At 37.6% G+C, this 16,659-nt stretch overlaps 1 protein-coding gene across 5 annotated transcripts in view; it reads right to left on the bottom strand.

Annotated features, from left to right (window-relative positions):
• XPO1 (exportin 1) overlaps positions 1–16,659 on the bottom strand; it is a 53,039-nt gene that overhangs the window by 35,416 nt on the left and 964 nt on the right. For 2 of the 5 annotated variants that reach the window (XM_015557920.1, XM_015557917.1), the window contains exons 2-5: positions 13,275–13,406; positions 6,685–6,786; positions 5,733–5,762; positions 2,929–3,001 (exon numbers count right to left, since the gene is read on the bottom strand). In XM_015557920.1, coding sequence (XP_015413406.1) covers positions 2,929–3,001; positions 5,733–5,762; positions 6,685–6,786; positions 13,275–13,400 — 331 coding nt within the window. In that variant the 5' untranslated portion in view covers positions 13,401–13,406. Of the gene's footprint in view, positions 1–2,928; positions 3,002–5,732; positions 5,816–6,684; positions 6,787–13,274; positions 13,407–16,659 lie in introns of those variants that run through there. The other 3 variants (XM_015557918.1, XM_015557919.1, XM_006778560.2) reach the window with 3 other exon arrangements.

Here is a 16,659-nt window from a genome sequence, read left to right as displayed (position 1 = left end):
CAGTACTGACAATGTTAAAAAGAATTATAAAATTAATACAGTACTGAATTTATTTTCCAATGCTTTACTGATGAGAAAAGAACAGAACAGAATTCTCTTAAGCCAAGCAGTATAATCACCACTGCTTCCCCTAGTCTTTTCAAACAAGACAATAGGCTCTTGAAAGTAAATAGTCTTAAGCACTCTGAAATATTATATGTTGGATACTTGCATATTAATATATGGGAGCTCTTGCGATGTCACAATAAAAAACCAAATATATATGCATATGAGCATAACCAATGGACACAGACAGCAGGGGGGATGACGGCACGTGCTGGGGGGTGGGAGCGGCCAGGGAGAGGTCAATGAGGCAAAAAAGGAGACTTATGTAACACTATAAATAATTAAATTTAAATTAAACAAAAAACAAATATACCACACTCCCCTTCATGTAGAAAGCAAACAATGTTGAATCCTCAGGTAGACCCTTAGCCTCTAATTTTATAAATAACAAATACAATCATGACTTTGATAAACGAGTATAATTTTAAATCACTTAAATTTAAACCTGTGGAAAAAAAAATTTAAACCTGGAAAAGGTCATGGAATATCATCTAGTACAGTGGTCGGCAAACTCATTAGTCAACAGAGCCAAATATCAACAGTACAATGAGTGAAATTTCTTTTGAGAGCCAAATTTTTTAAACTTAAACCATATAGGTAGGTACATTGTTATTAACTTAATTAGGGTACTCCTAAACTGGCCTTTGCTAAAAACGTCCTCAATCTGATTGAGGTACGTTCGATGAGGTCGACCCTTTCCAACTCTCCCATCCACATTTGTCTTGTATACTTGTTTCGTCTATCTCCTTTCCGAAAATAGACTTCTGTGCATGGGCCACAAAGTTTCAATGGCACTGTATGTACGTGCTCGCATGTGATATTTTGTGGAAGAGCCACACGAAAGGGGCCAAAGAACCACATGTGGCTCACGAGCCGCGGTTTGCCGACCACTGATCTAGTACAATCTTCATGTGATCACAAATAAAGGTCTAGATGTTTAAAAACAAAAGAGGGGCTTATATTACAGTAAAATGGTACCATCTTAAAGATCCATAGTCAAAGAAAGGGGCATCTATACTAATAAAAGCCTACGTGGTCCTCGTGTCCTCATGTGTGAAGCTGCCGCAAGATGGCATGTGCACAGCAGAGGTGGGGTCTGGCAGCCGCTCCGCACAGTGAGGCCTGGGGCTCCTGAGGTTCCACCACCTCACACGGAGGAGGCAGGTTGCAGCAGGTGAGGGCAGTTGTGGGTGATCAGGTTGGCAAGGGAGTGGTTAGGGGGCAATCAGGCTGGCAGGCAGAAGCAGTTAGGGGCAATCAGGCGGGTAGGCAGGTGAGTGGTTAGGAGCCAGCGGTCCTGGATTGTGAGAGTGCAGGCTGGAATGAGGAACACGGCTCCAGCCCCTGCAACCATTTTTTTGCACCAGGCCTCTAGTCTATATAATAAAAGCCTAAGCAACCGTTATGGCGGAATGACCATAAAGACTGGTCACTGTGATACACACTGACCACCAGGGGACAGACGCTCAGTGCAGGAGGTGCCCCCTGTGGTTAAGTGTGAGCTCATGGCTGGCAAGTGCAGTGGAGGCAGGAGCCTCTCCCACTCCACGGCAGCACTAAGGAGCAGCCAGCAGGCGGGCAGTAAGAAGCGAGGGTTCCCCACCCCCACCTCCTCCCCCCAGTGCATGAATTTCGTGTACTGGGCCTCTAGTATTTTAATAGAAGAAAATATCACCAAAAGTAGTATACTCCCTATTATAAAGTACAGACTCTATGTTTTTCAGAGATTAAAACAAGTGATATAAAGTAGGCAATAAAGGCAGTACATGAAAAATTAAAGTAAATGCAAAGAATTCCAAGAGACTACCTTATCCCATGTTTCTTAAACTATGACTACTTTTACCAAAATAATACAAAGGGAAAAGTTAAATGCCAGGTGGGGCAAAAGTGGGCTTACAACTATTCATATGAAAAAACTACAATAAGAATAAACTTTCACATATTCACAACTGTAAACCTACTTTTGCTCACCTTATCTTCATTTTCTTATCTTTATTTTAAGATATGAACCTCTTACAATTCAAAAGGTAAAGGCTTACTGTGATTTTTAAAATGTGTTTTTTTTCCTTTTCTTTTTCAAGTTTGTGTACTATTCATGTGTTACAACATTCATTACTTGTCAGTTACTGTCCTACATTTTTAAACAATTCACACATTCAAATTTTATTCACTTCAGACATGGTTCCAGAGTAACTAAATTCATATTTTTCATCACAATATTATAAAAAGTTTGAATAGTATGGTGTCTTTTGTCCCCCAAAATATAACCTTATAAACAACCTGCTTTGCCACATGATGACATCCATAATCTCTATCATCCATCCATCCAAATGATAAAAGGGTAATATGCTAATTAGACCGACCAAGCTGGGGCTGGAGGAAAGCCAGCCTGGGTCCCAGGTGCCTGCTGGCAGCTGTAAGAGGGAAGCTGGTGCCAGCAGCTGGGGGAAAGTGAGGCCTACTCTTTCACAAATTTTCATGTACCAGGCCTCTAGTAGCTATGACACACACTGACAGACACTCAATGCAGGAGATGCCCAGCTGCGGTGACTTGGCAGCTGCAGTTCTCAGGTGATGCACCGGGAACCAGAGAGGAGGGAGCCTGATTCTGGAGTGCATAAGCCAAGAACTACCCTCTAGCAATCCAGGACCCCTCAGGGTTTGACGGAGAGCTGGTTTTGGCCCGATCCCCCAAGGGCAGGCCGAGTTAGAGCATAATAAACTAGGTTCAATACGCCCATTACCCAAATACTTAACTATGATAAAAAATGTCAGGATTCATAAAGTTTCTCTGAATTTACAATTTCATAAAATATTTCCTACCTTCACACTGGTTCCTTGGAAGAATCTTCCATCTTGTTTTTATCACATTTTCCAAAATTTGTAGTCCATAATACTGAAAATTGGATAACAGAGATATGTGAATATATTACTGTAAGACTAGCAACTTTCAGGATTCACAAATGGACAGACATTCACACATTTACATCTAAAATTTCAAAAACATTATGCTACCAAGTTTAATTACATATATTAAACAAGGATCTATTCACCCATATACTGAGTTTTCATGCATTTTCCTCATTTTATTGTTTACTACTCTATTTAATGTCCTGCTGTTTACACATGCTCACACCAGGAAGAACCAAATAAAAAGCCTTTTTGCAGCCAATTGGGCTTATCTGTAGAAGGAAGTAGAAGCCAGACATGAATTCACAGCATAAATGACTGCTTACAGGCTCACGTACTTTAACACGACCAGGTTCCTAAGAATTTAGGTGCTTGGATGCTGTCAAGCTTCCTACCATCCTCTAGGAGTTGTAAGCTCTTGGCCAAGCATTAAAGTATTGCCAAAGATACTTTCTTTAGAAAGTCTTTACAAACATCACTGGTGTGTTATTTAAGGAGCAGCAAGACAGCCCATGGGTTTAATTTTAAATTTTAACCCCACCCTTATATTTGCTATTTCTATTAACTTAAAGATAAACTTTTGTGCACAGTCAAAAATAATACAAGTGCATGTTGCAATCTGTATCTACCTTTCAGGTATTCCTTCCTAAATATAGAAGTTATAACTGAAAATGTAAAAATATGAATAAACAGATACCACTTTCAAGCCATTTTGTCCCTCCTGCTGATTACTCACTCTAAATAGTCAAGAATATTTATAACAATTTATAATGCTGTAGGAGTTAAAACCCAATATTATTATCATGACCAATTAGTGTGGATAGACAGGAGGAAGAAAAAAGGCAAAATTATTGTGGTATGTTTTAACGGTTAAATTAGGGAAGAATCAGCTATAATACCTGAAAGGTAAACTCACTCATATATAGACCTCAGATTGCAAGTTTTGGCTGAGAATAAGAGTTCATCTTTAAAATGGTTAGTCATCACACAATAAAATAGGAGCATTAGTATTTCAACCAAAGGGATCACAAGAATGCTCATTTTATCCAAAGCACAATATAGACTGTCCCAAACTACATTGTGCTCAAACAGTAAATGTTTTTGCTGTTTTCTTTCATTTTAACATTTCACACTTTTCAGGAAAATTTTCAACTGAAATCCTACATTTGTAAAACATTCCTTAAAGAGACTTCCAAGATAAAAGCAAGGCCAAAGCAAAATTCTGAAAATATAAATTTGATGCAGGTGTTTCATAATCAGCAGTAAATAGTGAAGCTTTCTATCATGTTAATTTACACCTCTCTAAAGGTCTCAGAAAAATGTAAACAAAAAGGGAAAGTTTCTGATTAAAATTCTAAATTAACTTTTAAAAAAACTGCTCTAAAATCTTTAATTTTATAGGCATGAAATCAGACTGTCAAGTTGTCAAAGCTATGTATTTTTTTACTACATGGACTATCCTCTTGCTAATACTAAACTAATTAAAAAGATTTTTAAAAATCATAAAGCAAAGCAACCACAAATATACCAGTAAAAAGTAATAATTTAAATAACATTACCATATTTAATCATAGTTTTTCAGCTTAGTTTTTAAATTGAAGGATAGTCTCCCCTTCCTTTCTTGTTACATTTATTTACATCTTCCTTTATATTTGATACTTTGTTATCTCAATTATCTATTTACTAACCTCTAGTCCTTTCTCCAACTGTAAAAACGAAGCATAAGCTTGCAGAAAACACAACTCATAATTGGGTCTTTCTGCCAAGGGGGCTGAAGCAAGAAGCCCAATATAAGCTTTTCACATGTTAGGTCAAAGAAATAGATAGATAACATCATAATATCCTAAAACCCAATCTGTCCTAAACATTTAGACTCTACAGTTGAATTCATATTTATTTGAACAATAATATTTTTATTCAAAAATCTAAAGTGGCCCATCGGCATGGCTCAGTGGTTGAGCATTGACCTATGAACTAGGAGGTAATAGTTCAATTTCCGGTCAAGGCACAAGCCTGGGATGTCGGCTTGATCCTCAGTGTGGGACATGCAGAAGGCAGCCAATCAATGATTCTCACCATTGATGATTCTCTCTCTCTCTCTCCCTCTCCCTTCCTCTCTGAAAGAAATAAAAATATATTTAAAAAAACAACAACAAACACACCCCAAAATCTAAAGTGACAGCCAAATCCGAAGGCCAATGAAAAATGACTTTGGAAATATCCACAAGTAATTCAATCATTGTAAAGAATTACATTTCTGCTTTACATCTCCAGATTTGAGAAATCCACTGCTGAGTTATGAAGATGAGGGACAGAAAACAGCAAAGACTAAACGAAAAAAATAAATGCATGAAATGATCCCTATGGTAGAAATTTCTACTGAGCCCCCAGAAATACTTATTTTATGCATTGAATTCCCCTTTCCCCTCCCACCGCCCATGAAACAAAAACAATTGATGAACAGAATTCAGTTAAAGGGAATCAAAAGGGTAGACCTTGTGGAGGCCTGCCGTCAAAGCCTAGCTGTGTCAGTTGCACAGGAAGACACCCCTTTTCTTCCTATTACAAGCAATCAACATAATGGAACATTATGATTAATATCAGGTAGTGTTAACATCTTTAAAGAAAAAAAAATGATTGCATAAAAGCCAAATGTCAGAGTGCATAACTTTAGCACCAAATCATTTGTAATTTATGTAAATCGAAGAATTCTTTACCTGTTGCTTTCTTTCTGTTCCTCTAATCATCTCATTTTTCACAAGACAAATTTGAGTTTTTAAAAATACTGTTGATAAATCAACTTAAACATTAGTAATGTCTGTCAGTATAAAAAGCAAAATTTACCAGGCAAGCAAACAGGCAAACACTGTTATGTTACTTAAGGTTAGCACTTTGAGGAAGTTCTGAACTGTATTTTTGCCCGAAAATTTACAAGATGTCAAAACTAATTAATATTTTAAAACTGTTAATTAACACAGTCTGATTTCAGAAACAGATGTGAACATGGCTATTTTCTGTTTTAACACAATGTGTAGCAAGTGGAAACCTTGTGCATATTAAACAGAATGCCATGCATGGTATTTTGTTAAGTTAATGCAGTTTAAAGAGAAGTGTGAATCACCAAGCCTAAAACAGTCAAAACACATTTTGATCAACCCTTCTGTTCAAACTTAAGAAAAAGGACCTGGATTATAACATTTTCAATTGCAAATAAAAACTGAGAGCTGTCCCATTAAAAAGCATTGGTACCAGAGTAGGGTTTTACACTGCCCACACAACTTGGTGTTGGAGGTGCTTAGAGCCTGTATTATATTGATTACTTGCCCCCAAAAACTCCTCTGATGTTATGTTTCATCTCTGAATACATTCAGAATTTATGCTACTTAGATCTGTACACATATTCTAAAAAGAAAACAAAGCAAAACAAAAAAACAAAAACAAACAAACAAAAAAGCCACCTTGCATACTAGTCCCAATTACAAAGCTTCATAATTCTTAGGACTATTTGCAAGAATTAATTCTATGTTTAATACTCAATTTTGAATAAGTTAACAATATTAAATGATTTGAGATAACAAATGCTCATACTAAAAATGAGATACCTTCCTCAAAGTTTATGACTGGAAGAAAAGAAGAAATAAACGAATTTTAAAACCACTACTTGCTTACTTTCGTGTTCATATTCTGTGAAAATTCCAAAATTGTATCGACTCTTGTCCATGCATCAGGATGCTCCTTTAAATGTGTCAGTACTTCTTGAGCCATTCTTTGCTAAAATATTATACAAGAAGAACTTTAAACTCACTTGTTGTTTTGAATCATTTATTAAAATGGTATTGAACAAGGCACGAATCCTAACAGGACAATGATTCTACCAACTTTCAGAAACGCTCAAATAATAAGTCTTTATAGAAATAAAAATGTGTTTGTTATCACTCAAACTTCAATTAAAAATAGGAATATTTATTCCTTTGCAACAACATAGCCTTTTTGGGGTTCTTAAATCAAAGAAAACAAGTTCTCAGTACTTACAATCAACCAAAAACAACATAGAAAATTTCATCTACTTAAATAATGGTATATTCTGTTTTACAAGAGTCACCAACCTACCTCTTAACAAAATTTATCTATAAAAATGTATTGTATGAAGGCATATAAACTAGGTCTAATACTTCAAATCTCAAATACCTATAGATATATATGACATTAAGATCCTTAGACTAATTTTTTAAAGTCTCTTAAATATATTGTAAACTTGCATGTCCTCAAATTTCATATATTAAATCCTAGCTTATTTTGAAAGCTTTAAATTTTTAAAAATGCATGCCCTAGCTGGCTGGTATGGCTCATTGGATATAGCGTCAGCCTACGGACTGAAGGGTCTCAGGTTTGATTCCAGTCAAGGGCACATGCCTGGGTTCTGGGCTTGATCCCCAGTAAGGGGTGGTGGGGGCATGCACAAAGCACCTGATCAATGATTCTCTCTCATCCTTGATGTTTCTATCTGTCTCTTCCTCTCCCTCACTCTCTGAAATCAATAAAAATAGATTAAAAAAAACTGTAATGCAAACCAAGAAAAAATATTAAATCAATGTAGCCATTATCTAGAATGTGTTTTTCTTTTAAGCATAAAAGATCTAAAACTTATGGAAGTCATCTCTAATAAATTTCTCCAGTGCCATTTCCTTCTTTTGTTCATTCTTTAAAAATAGTCACTATCATGAATTTGGTCTTTTCCTGTCCATATTTACAGAGCATATGTATGAATTTCATAGAAACTATAGTCAAGTAGCCCTAGCCAGTTTGTCTCAGTGGATAAGAGTGTCAACCTGCAGACCAAAGGGTCCCAGATTCGACCTCAGTTACAGGCCCTTTCCGGCCCCAGCCCTGATCGGGGTTCATGCAGGAGGCAACCAATCGATGTGCTTCTCACATCGATATTTCTGTCTGTCTTTCCCTTTCTCTTCCATTCTTCCTAAAATTCAATGGAAAAATATCGAGTGAGGATTAAAAAAAAAATTTAAAAAATGCAGCCCTGACCATTTGTTTGGCTGAGTGGCTAGAGTGTCGGCCTGTGGACTGAAGGGTCCCAGGTTCAATTCCGGTCAAGGGCATGTACCTCGGTTGCCGGCACATCCCCACTAGAGGGTATGCAGGAGGCAGCTGATCAATGGTTCTCTCTCATTAAAAAATTTTTTTTAAAATAAATAAAGCTTTAAATGTTTCCAAATCATAGGTGAGGACCCATCCAAAGTATTAAATAAATAAAAAAAAAATAGTTGAGTAGTCACCAAATTTTATATCGTGTATTTTACAGAAATCCTCCTGTAATTTGCTCTTTCCATTTGACAGTTTAGCTTCCTCACCTTTACTGAAATATGATTGAAATGAACAGTTTTAAAGATCTAGCCAGGTTGACATTATTTATATAGTTTTTTAAACCATTATAGTTTTCTATCTATATATAAACAAAGACTGTTAATTCTATCATTAATAATGTGTGTGTTTCCCTTAAAAAGCACAATCTGGGACCCCTTGGGGGATGTTGGAGAGCCAGTTTCAGCCAGATTCCTGCAGGCCAGGCTGCCAGGCAGAGGGATCCCATCGGTGCCCCTAGTATCCATATAAGATCTTTGGTTAATCTCTTCCCGCCCTTTTCTCTCCCCTGAGATTCATCAGTCAGTTCCATGTTTCCGTGCCTGTGGTTTCCCCTCCTGCGTTGAGCATCTACCCCTGGTGGTCAGTATGTGTCATTGCTACCGGCTGGTCACTTAGGCTTTTATATATATACTAGAGGCCCAATGCATGAAATTCATGCAAGGGGCTTGGCCCTCGAAGCCCCGGCTTTGTCCGGAAGGTCGTCGGGCTACCAGTCTAATTAGCATATTATGCTTTTATTATAGATTTCATTTCATTTAGGACTGATAACTTAAGGGACTATAATTTATTATATAAAAGCCAGACTAAAGGCAGAGAGAGTACTTGATGTGAGTTATCTAGGGCTAAAGCACATTTTAGCAGTTCTGATTCTGAGAATCTCTAAATATTCATTTCTTACTAGACATAGAGTTGCATTTAAAATAGTAACAAATAGCCCTAGCTGGCTTTGTTCAGTGGTTAGAGCATCAGCCCTTTGACTGAAGGGCCTCAGGTTTGATTCCGGGCAAGGGCAAGTGTGGCAGGCAACAAATCAATGTTTCTCTCTTTTGTCTCTCCCCCTCCCTTCCACTGTCTAAAAATCAATGGGGAAAAATGCCCTCAGAATAGGATTAACAAAAAATAAGTAAAATATAAAATAGTAACAAATATTAGAGATATCAAAATACCATGCCTCTTAAAATCATGTTTCCTTTCAGTTTTCCTGTAATTTTACTCTCCAAAGCTAATTCTAGTATTTGCATCCTAGTGTCTTTATTTTGCCCTAATCCTACTATCCTTATATAATATTCTATTACTAACTTAACACTCCAAAGAGGTTAAAAAGAGGGAGAAAATCTTGTATCTCCCTGTGTTACTAACTGAATGGTGAAAGTATTCTAGTTGCTAAGCAATAGATTAAAAGAGTTAAAGACAACACAATAGTGGAGAAAACACCCAACTCTTCCATATCTTTTCCCCCTTGCTACCTACTTGGCTAAAAATAGAAAAATGCTTATAATGGAAGGTAGTCCTAATGTTTCAGTGCTAAATATCCTACTCCAGCCCCCCCATTTAAGTAAAAGTTCTGTTTATAGATTTAAAAAGGCACCCTTGGGGTGTGGGGGTGAAGGAGGTCCTAATATATGGTGACGGAGATTTTATATTGGGTGGTGGGCACAAGTTACAGATCTTATAACATAGAAACCTACACCTGAACCCTATATGATCAATTAACCAATGTCACCCCTTCTAATAATTTCTTCCCCTCCAAAGTTATGTAATCCTTTTTAAAAAGTTAGACTAACTACAGTTTAGTTTAAAAGTTTAACCAGTATAATTTCTAGCTGCTATTTTCAGCACATATTTTATGAGATTAGGAAAAAATATATACTGTATTTTAAAAACAATTTGACATCACATATACTAAATCTTTATACTTCCAAAAGTACTCTTTAAACAAAATTCCTGTTAAGTATCAGGTACTATAACAGGTGCTTTACAAACCTCATCATTAATCCCCCAATCTCTTGCAAGGTAGGTAATAGTTTATAGAGGAGACTCCAGAGCAATAACTAGAAAACTTACTAGAATAAAATTAAGACAATTAACACGTTTTCTACTACATCTTTCTACTTCTTTTTATTCAAAATAAGATCCTCAAAGAGATGGCTACAAAAAAACAGAACTAGAAGTTTAAAGACATGATTATTAGAAAAGGAGTTCTTAATCTTTAGGCTCTAAACCTCAGTTTCCTTATCCTATATATGTAATAAAAGCATAATTTGCAAATTGACCGAATGGCCAAACACCAGAATGACCATCCAGGACCACGCTATGACACCCAATTATGCCAGGCCAGCCAAGGCAGATGCGATGCGAATGGTCAGGGGCCCAGCCATCACCCCATTATCACCCCACAGAGGGAGGCCCAGGCCACCAACCGGTGGGCTATGGCGGGTGGGTGGGGCCTCCCTCTGTGAGGGAAGCCTGGGGTCAGAGGGAAGCAGGTACCCAGCAGTTGGGGGTGAAGTGGGGGGTGGGAAGAAGGCCTACCTACTCTCACACGAATTTCATGCATCAGGCCTCTAGTCCATAACATAACAAATAGCAGTTTACTGATCATCTTTATGCAACTGATTTGTCATGAGATCTAAACTTAAAATCCTTACATTTGAGAAAGTTTTGCTTTTAAACATAGAAAATATTTACTTTTCAAAACCTGTTTATTTAAAATTAAAAATTTAAAACAAATCATTAAATCTCAATGCTGTGAAACATTACTAAAGGCAGTATTACAACATATTTTTCTTGATAAAAATTACTGCTAATTCTCATTTATAAGCCTATAACACTGGTCTCTTCGGTTATTCATATTACTTTTAGATATTGTAAATCAGGTTAAAAAAAGACAAAGATTAAACAGCAGCAATAACTGAATGTGAAAAAATTAAATGCTCATTTAATGGCTATAGATTTGTGTTTCAAATACATTCAAAGCTGAGCCCAACTTTTCTTCACAGTAAGCATTTTTAACCTTACTTTTATACTTTCTTCCAAAAACAGCTGCTTTCCACACATACATGTTAAAATGAAATTAAGCTTAAAGCTCCATGTTGAATGTACAGCATGAGGAAACAACTACATGATATGTGTGATACAGATGGAGTAACTTTTCCAGGAATGCTTTTGGAGAAAAGAACTCTGATCAACTGCCCCTAGGAATATAAAACTGGACTAACAAGCTTATAAGTACCACTGCAGAGTAATTTTTCCACTCAGAGAATTTTTATGGCCCTTTCCTTTAAAATTCTCATTAACAACATTTTCTTATCCAACAGAAAGGAAACTTACTCATTTAAAACTTTGACATTAGTTCCACAGGGTGAAGTCTCAAGACTGTCCAGTTTCTTGTTAACATTACATTTTAGAAACATTCCTGCCTCATCTCTCTTTAAATGGGATATTAAAAACAAAACCCCCACGCTTTACAATGATAAAAAATAGATTATGTGGTAAGATAATTCCCTACATTAACAGTACCACTTTTACAAATGTTAAAATTCAAATTAACAGCCCAGCCAATCTATGAACCAGAAGGTCATGGTTCCATTCCCAGTCAGAACACATGCCTGGGTTGTGGGCTCAATCCCCCAGGGTGGGAGGAAGGGGCACATGTAGGAGGCAACCGATCAATGATTATTTCTCATAATAGATGTTTCTATCTCTCTTCTCCCTTACTTTCTGAAATCAATAAAAATATATATATATTTTAAAATTCCAACAACATAAAGATGTTTGGTATTAAGATTTTTAAAAACAAGTTTATAGCCCAGCTGGTGTGGCTCAGTGCTTGAGTGTCAACCCATGCACCAATAGGTTCGATTCCTGGTCAGGAGACATGCCAGGGTTGTGGGCTCCATCCCCAGTAGGGGGCATGGAGGAAGCAATAGATTGATGTTTCTTTCATCAATGTTTCTATCTCTCTCAAAAAAAAATCAATAAAGTAAGTTTATATCTGTTAAGTAGTTTTATAATTTAAATATTTTACAGATTAAAAGAATCATATTAACTACAAATGCATGATATATGTATAAGGTACATACTACTTTTACGATCTCTACAAAGCATTTAATACATTGTGCTCTGTTATTTTTTCTTTCTTCTTTTTCTAAATCCTCACCAGAGGATATCTTAAAATATTTTTTTAGAGAGTGGAAGGGAGGGGAGGGATAGAAAAACATCGATTTGTTGCCTCCCACATGCAGCTTGCATGCTGATCGATCCTGCAACCAGGTATGTGCCCTTGTTCTTTTTATTTAAGTTTTTTTTTTTTTAAGGAAAAGTTAGATAAAAGAAATGCACCTTGAGCTTCTTTTTTTAAAAAAATGTATTTTATTGATTTTTACAGAGAGGAAGGGAGAGGGATAGAGTTAGAAACATCAATGAGAGAGAAACATTAATCAGCTGCCTCCTGCACACCCCCTACTGGGGATGTGCCGGGAACCAAGGTACATGCCCTTGACCAGAATCAAACCTGGGACCCTTCAGTCCACAGGCCAATGCTCTATCCACTGAGCCAAACCGGTCAGGGCTGCCCTTGTTCTTGACAGCAATCAAACCAGGCACTCTTCAGCAGGCTGACACTTTATCCACTGAGGCAAACTGGCCAGAGCTCTATTTTTTATTAAATGGAGTAAATGTTTAAGAATAACAGAACAAGTATAAGAAAATATTATTCCATTCTAACTGTGTCAAAATATAATGCAGTCCGAGCCGGTTTGAATCAGTGGATAGAGCGTCAGTCTGCAGATTGAAAGGTCCCGGTCTTCATTTGGGTCTAGGGCACATGCCTGGGTTGCAGGCTTGCCCCCCACGGGGGACTGTGAAGGAAGCAGCAAATCAATGATTCTCTCTCATCATTGATGTGTGTCTCTTTCTCTCCAATAAATAAAAAATATATATAAAAACCAATTTCTCTCTCCAGATATTTCTCATTTCTATTTAATTTTGAATTAATACAAACTACGGAATACTTTTTGAAAAGGCAATTATTTAAACCTGTATTCAAAATCCAACAACTTTGATACACTATGCTCTCAAGTTTTAAACAGCTACTTTACCTGGGCTCCTTCTCCATGGTATAAGCAATTCACCACATTGTCTAAAAGGTTGATATCCAGTTTTTGGCTGAAATCAAGCAGCTGACGAGCTGCATGGTCTGCTAACATTGTCATAATTGCTGGCATAGATTACTGAAAATAAAGAAAAAATATTTAAGGTATCTATGAAGTTTTGATAGTATCAGTCAAAACTTTCTACTCAGTTATTTTACTTCAACCATGTTCACACAAATATTTTAATGAATATTTCAGAGACTTAACAAAAGCAAATAAAAGCTGAATTACTTAGCTACTCCATAACCATACCAGTTATTAGCATCTATTCAACTCTAGATGCCAAATAAATTGTATTGTTCTCTACTAACATTTATATAAAATTACCCTAACCTGTTTTTAGGATGAATCTATTAAGAATTTATGGCCCTAAATATTGACAGCTCAAAGTCTTGATCTCAAATTTTTAAGTACAGATGAACGTTTATTTTCTCCCTTCATAAATAGGTCTAGTTCAGCAAAAACTTACTTCCCTCAACTCATTTCATGTTACCTTAATTTTTAAGATATACTGAAAAGGCAGGAAGATGCTAAAAATTAAATATGGTACACAAGTTTTGTTATTGTATGTGTCAATGATTAGCAGGAACCACCAGCCTAACAAATTTGGTACTCTTAACATCTATAAAGAACTTAAGTTTTTATATGCTATTAAACCATCTACATTTGTTTCTTGCAACCCTCAATGAATTTGGGACTAAGGTTACAAGCATACAAATTCCCTGAATATATGGTCTAGAAAAAAACACCTTTGTCAAACAAGATTTTTTCCTTCAAATTCCCAGGTCTTCATTGGCAAGGTAAAAACTGTAAAGCTTGCCAACTATTTTCCAAATAAAAACAAATTCCATCACAACAGAAAATGAGCTTCGTCACCTCAAAAAATGTACTGGCTAAAACCTACTGGTTCATATGCAATGTTATCCTTTTAAGAGGATTCCACTCCAAGATGCTGGCACACATCCACATTTTTGTTGCCCAGCAATATAAAAATTTTTTCTTTGCTTTTACTTCAAAGTTAATGTCATTCAAGTCTGACTGGCTATTAAATCAGTACTCCTTAACATTTTGGGGTCAAGATGCCTTACAATCAAAGGGCATGATAGTTCTTGCCAAATTAAAAGCTAATAGTTTTGTATACAATTACAAAAGATGCCAGACTCTTTGAAAGCCAGGCATGAAACCTCAGGTTAAGAACTCTTAGTTTATTGTATTTAGACCCAACAAGGTCAGATGGTCATCTCCACTTGTCCCCCTTTTAAAAACCTTCCAGGATCAGGAAATGAGTGGCTAATTTGATTATGTTTGGACAAACTAGCTTGATCAAATGTTTTATTTAATGATGTCAGTTACAACAAATTAGAATTCGGTTGTTAGATATAATGTAAAAAAAAAAAATCAAGATACTAAGAGATTAAGGGCCCAACCTGGTTTGGCTCAGTGGATAGAGCATAGGCCTGTGGACTGAAGGGTCCCAGGTTCAATTTCCGTCAAGGGCACATGCCATGGTGGCAGGCTCCTCCCCCATAGAGGGCATGCAGGAGGCAGCCGATCAATGATTCTCATCCTTGATGTTTCTATCTCTCACTCCCTCTCCCTTCTCTGAAATCAATAAAAAGATTTAAAAAAAAAAAAAGAGGCTTGAGAATCTGCATTAAAAAAGAGTTGAAGGATTTTTAGTAACCTGAAGTCTGTTGATCTACTGAGGACAGTAAAACTGTTAAGATTTCAAAAACTTTTATTGAAGTTATTAAACGTGTTTTTTAGTAGAGTACCTGGCATACACAACAAAAATTCATTGCTCTAAATACTAACATAAAAAGGGAAATGCGATTCAAATAAAGATGTTTCAATTTCCTCCCTTCAAGAGCCAGACAATTTTAAAAGATCAGAACAACCTTAAAAGTTAAGGCTGAAAACAATGTACACAAAGCATCAAGATCTACATATCACGTTTTCGATTTTTTTTTGGTTAAACACTGAACGAACTTTCCTATTTGGCCTACCATAATTTAATAACCAAAACAAAAAATATAATGACTCTAAAAATTTCATTTTCAAGTATTTGTTCTCTCAGAGTTCTCGGAGCTAAATTCTTTTGGAAAAAAAAAAAAGCAGGTTTAGAATAGAAGCTTGTGTTAAATACTGAAGTTTGCCTCTTTAGAACTAGCGGCTATCTTCGCTATGACCTGCCTATTCTTGAACCGTAGAGTACATACAGAAATGGCGGCTTTCTGGTCAATGCCAAGCACATTTAGTCCCCCAAATCAAGTAGCTCCCAAAGCATTCTTTCCACTAACTGCAGTGCCCCATGCACTTAGGATATACAACCAGGCAGATCAACAGCCACAGCGAGAAGGGTGAAAGCACAAATGCTTTTTCCCCTTGGAACACTCAATCCTCAAATCCACTCGCTGGGGAGCATACACAAGGGATTACCAGCAATGCGGTGGCTCTACAAGTGACGGACTACCGACTTCAAACTCAGAGGCAGGCAGCCACCTACTGCCACTCCCATCCAAAACCAAGAAAACCATAACCGTTGGCTAATGATAACTACACAGCAGGCAAAATAATAATAAAAAAAGCCCAAGTCGCTAGAGCAGAGAGATTGCTCCCCTAGGTGTGTGGGCCAGGGCTGGCTCCATTCACTAGAAACACACCGCACGGGGCCCGCCCTCCCTCGCTCCGAGCCCATTCGCGGCACTTCTGCCTCCAGCTCCCGGAGCGCGCACTCACCCCGCCCAGACTCGCAGGAGGCAGCGCCAGGCGCCCGAAGTTCGCCGCCCCATTCTCTATGCAGCATGGCCTCTGCGTGATCAGGAGGTCCGGGCCGGGCAGGTCTAAGGCTTCCTCTACTACACCACTCCTCCCACCCACACCAAACTCCGAGAACCCGGAATGGAGGAGGATTAGGACGGCATCCACTATGAAATATCAGCAGTAAAAACCGATCGCAACCAACTCAAGCCGCCGAGAACCAACTATGGCACTAAACCCCATTTGCAGATCCTTGGGGGGAAAAAAATCAACCCATCTTCCCTACTTCTAATCTCACTCTGCAAAAAAAACAAAGATTTTGAGTTTCCTCGCAGGAGGTGCAGGGACGCGGCAGCCCCTCCCTCCCTCCCCGGATCCCAAGCTCTCCACCGAGCGGCCACGTGATGCAGGCGGACGTTTCAATGCTGCTGCTGCTGCTGCTGCACTAAATATTTCTGGAAACTTCCACTCCTAATAATTTACAGCGATGTTCCTGAAGTCACCCCAACTCCTGCCCAGCCCTGTGGGCTGGGGAAGCCCTTCCACCCCCGCGCCGGGGCCCGGCTCCACC

The sequence above is a fragment of the Myotis davidii genome, unplaced genomic scaffold (assembly GCF_000327345.1).
Source record: "Myotis davidii unplaced genomic scaffold, ASM32734v1 scaffold6, whole genome shotgun sequence".
NCBI classification, from domain to species: Eukaryota; Metazoa; Chordata; class Mammalia; order Chiroptera; family Vespertilionidae; genus Myotis; species Myotis davidii.
The sequence above is the reverse complement of the archived record's forward strand: the minus strand, read 5'-3'. Positions and strand labels throughout refer to the sequence as shown.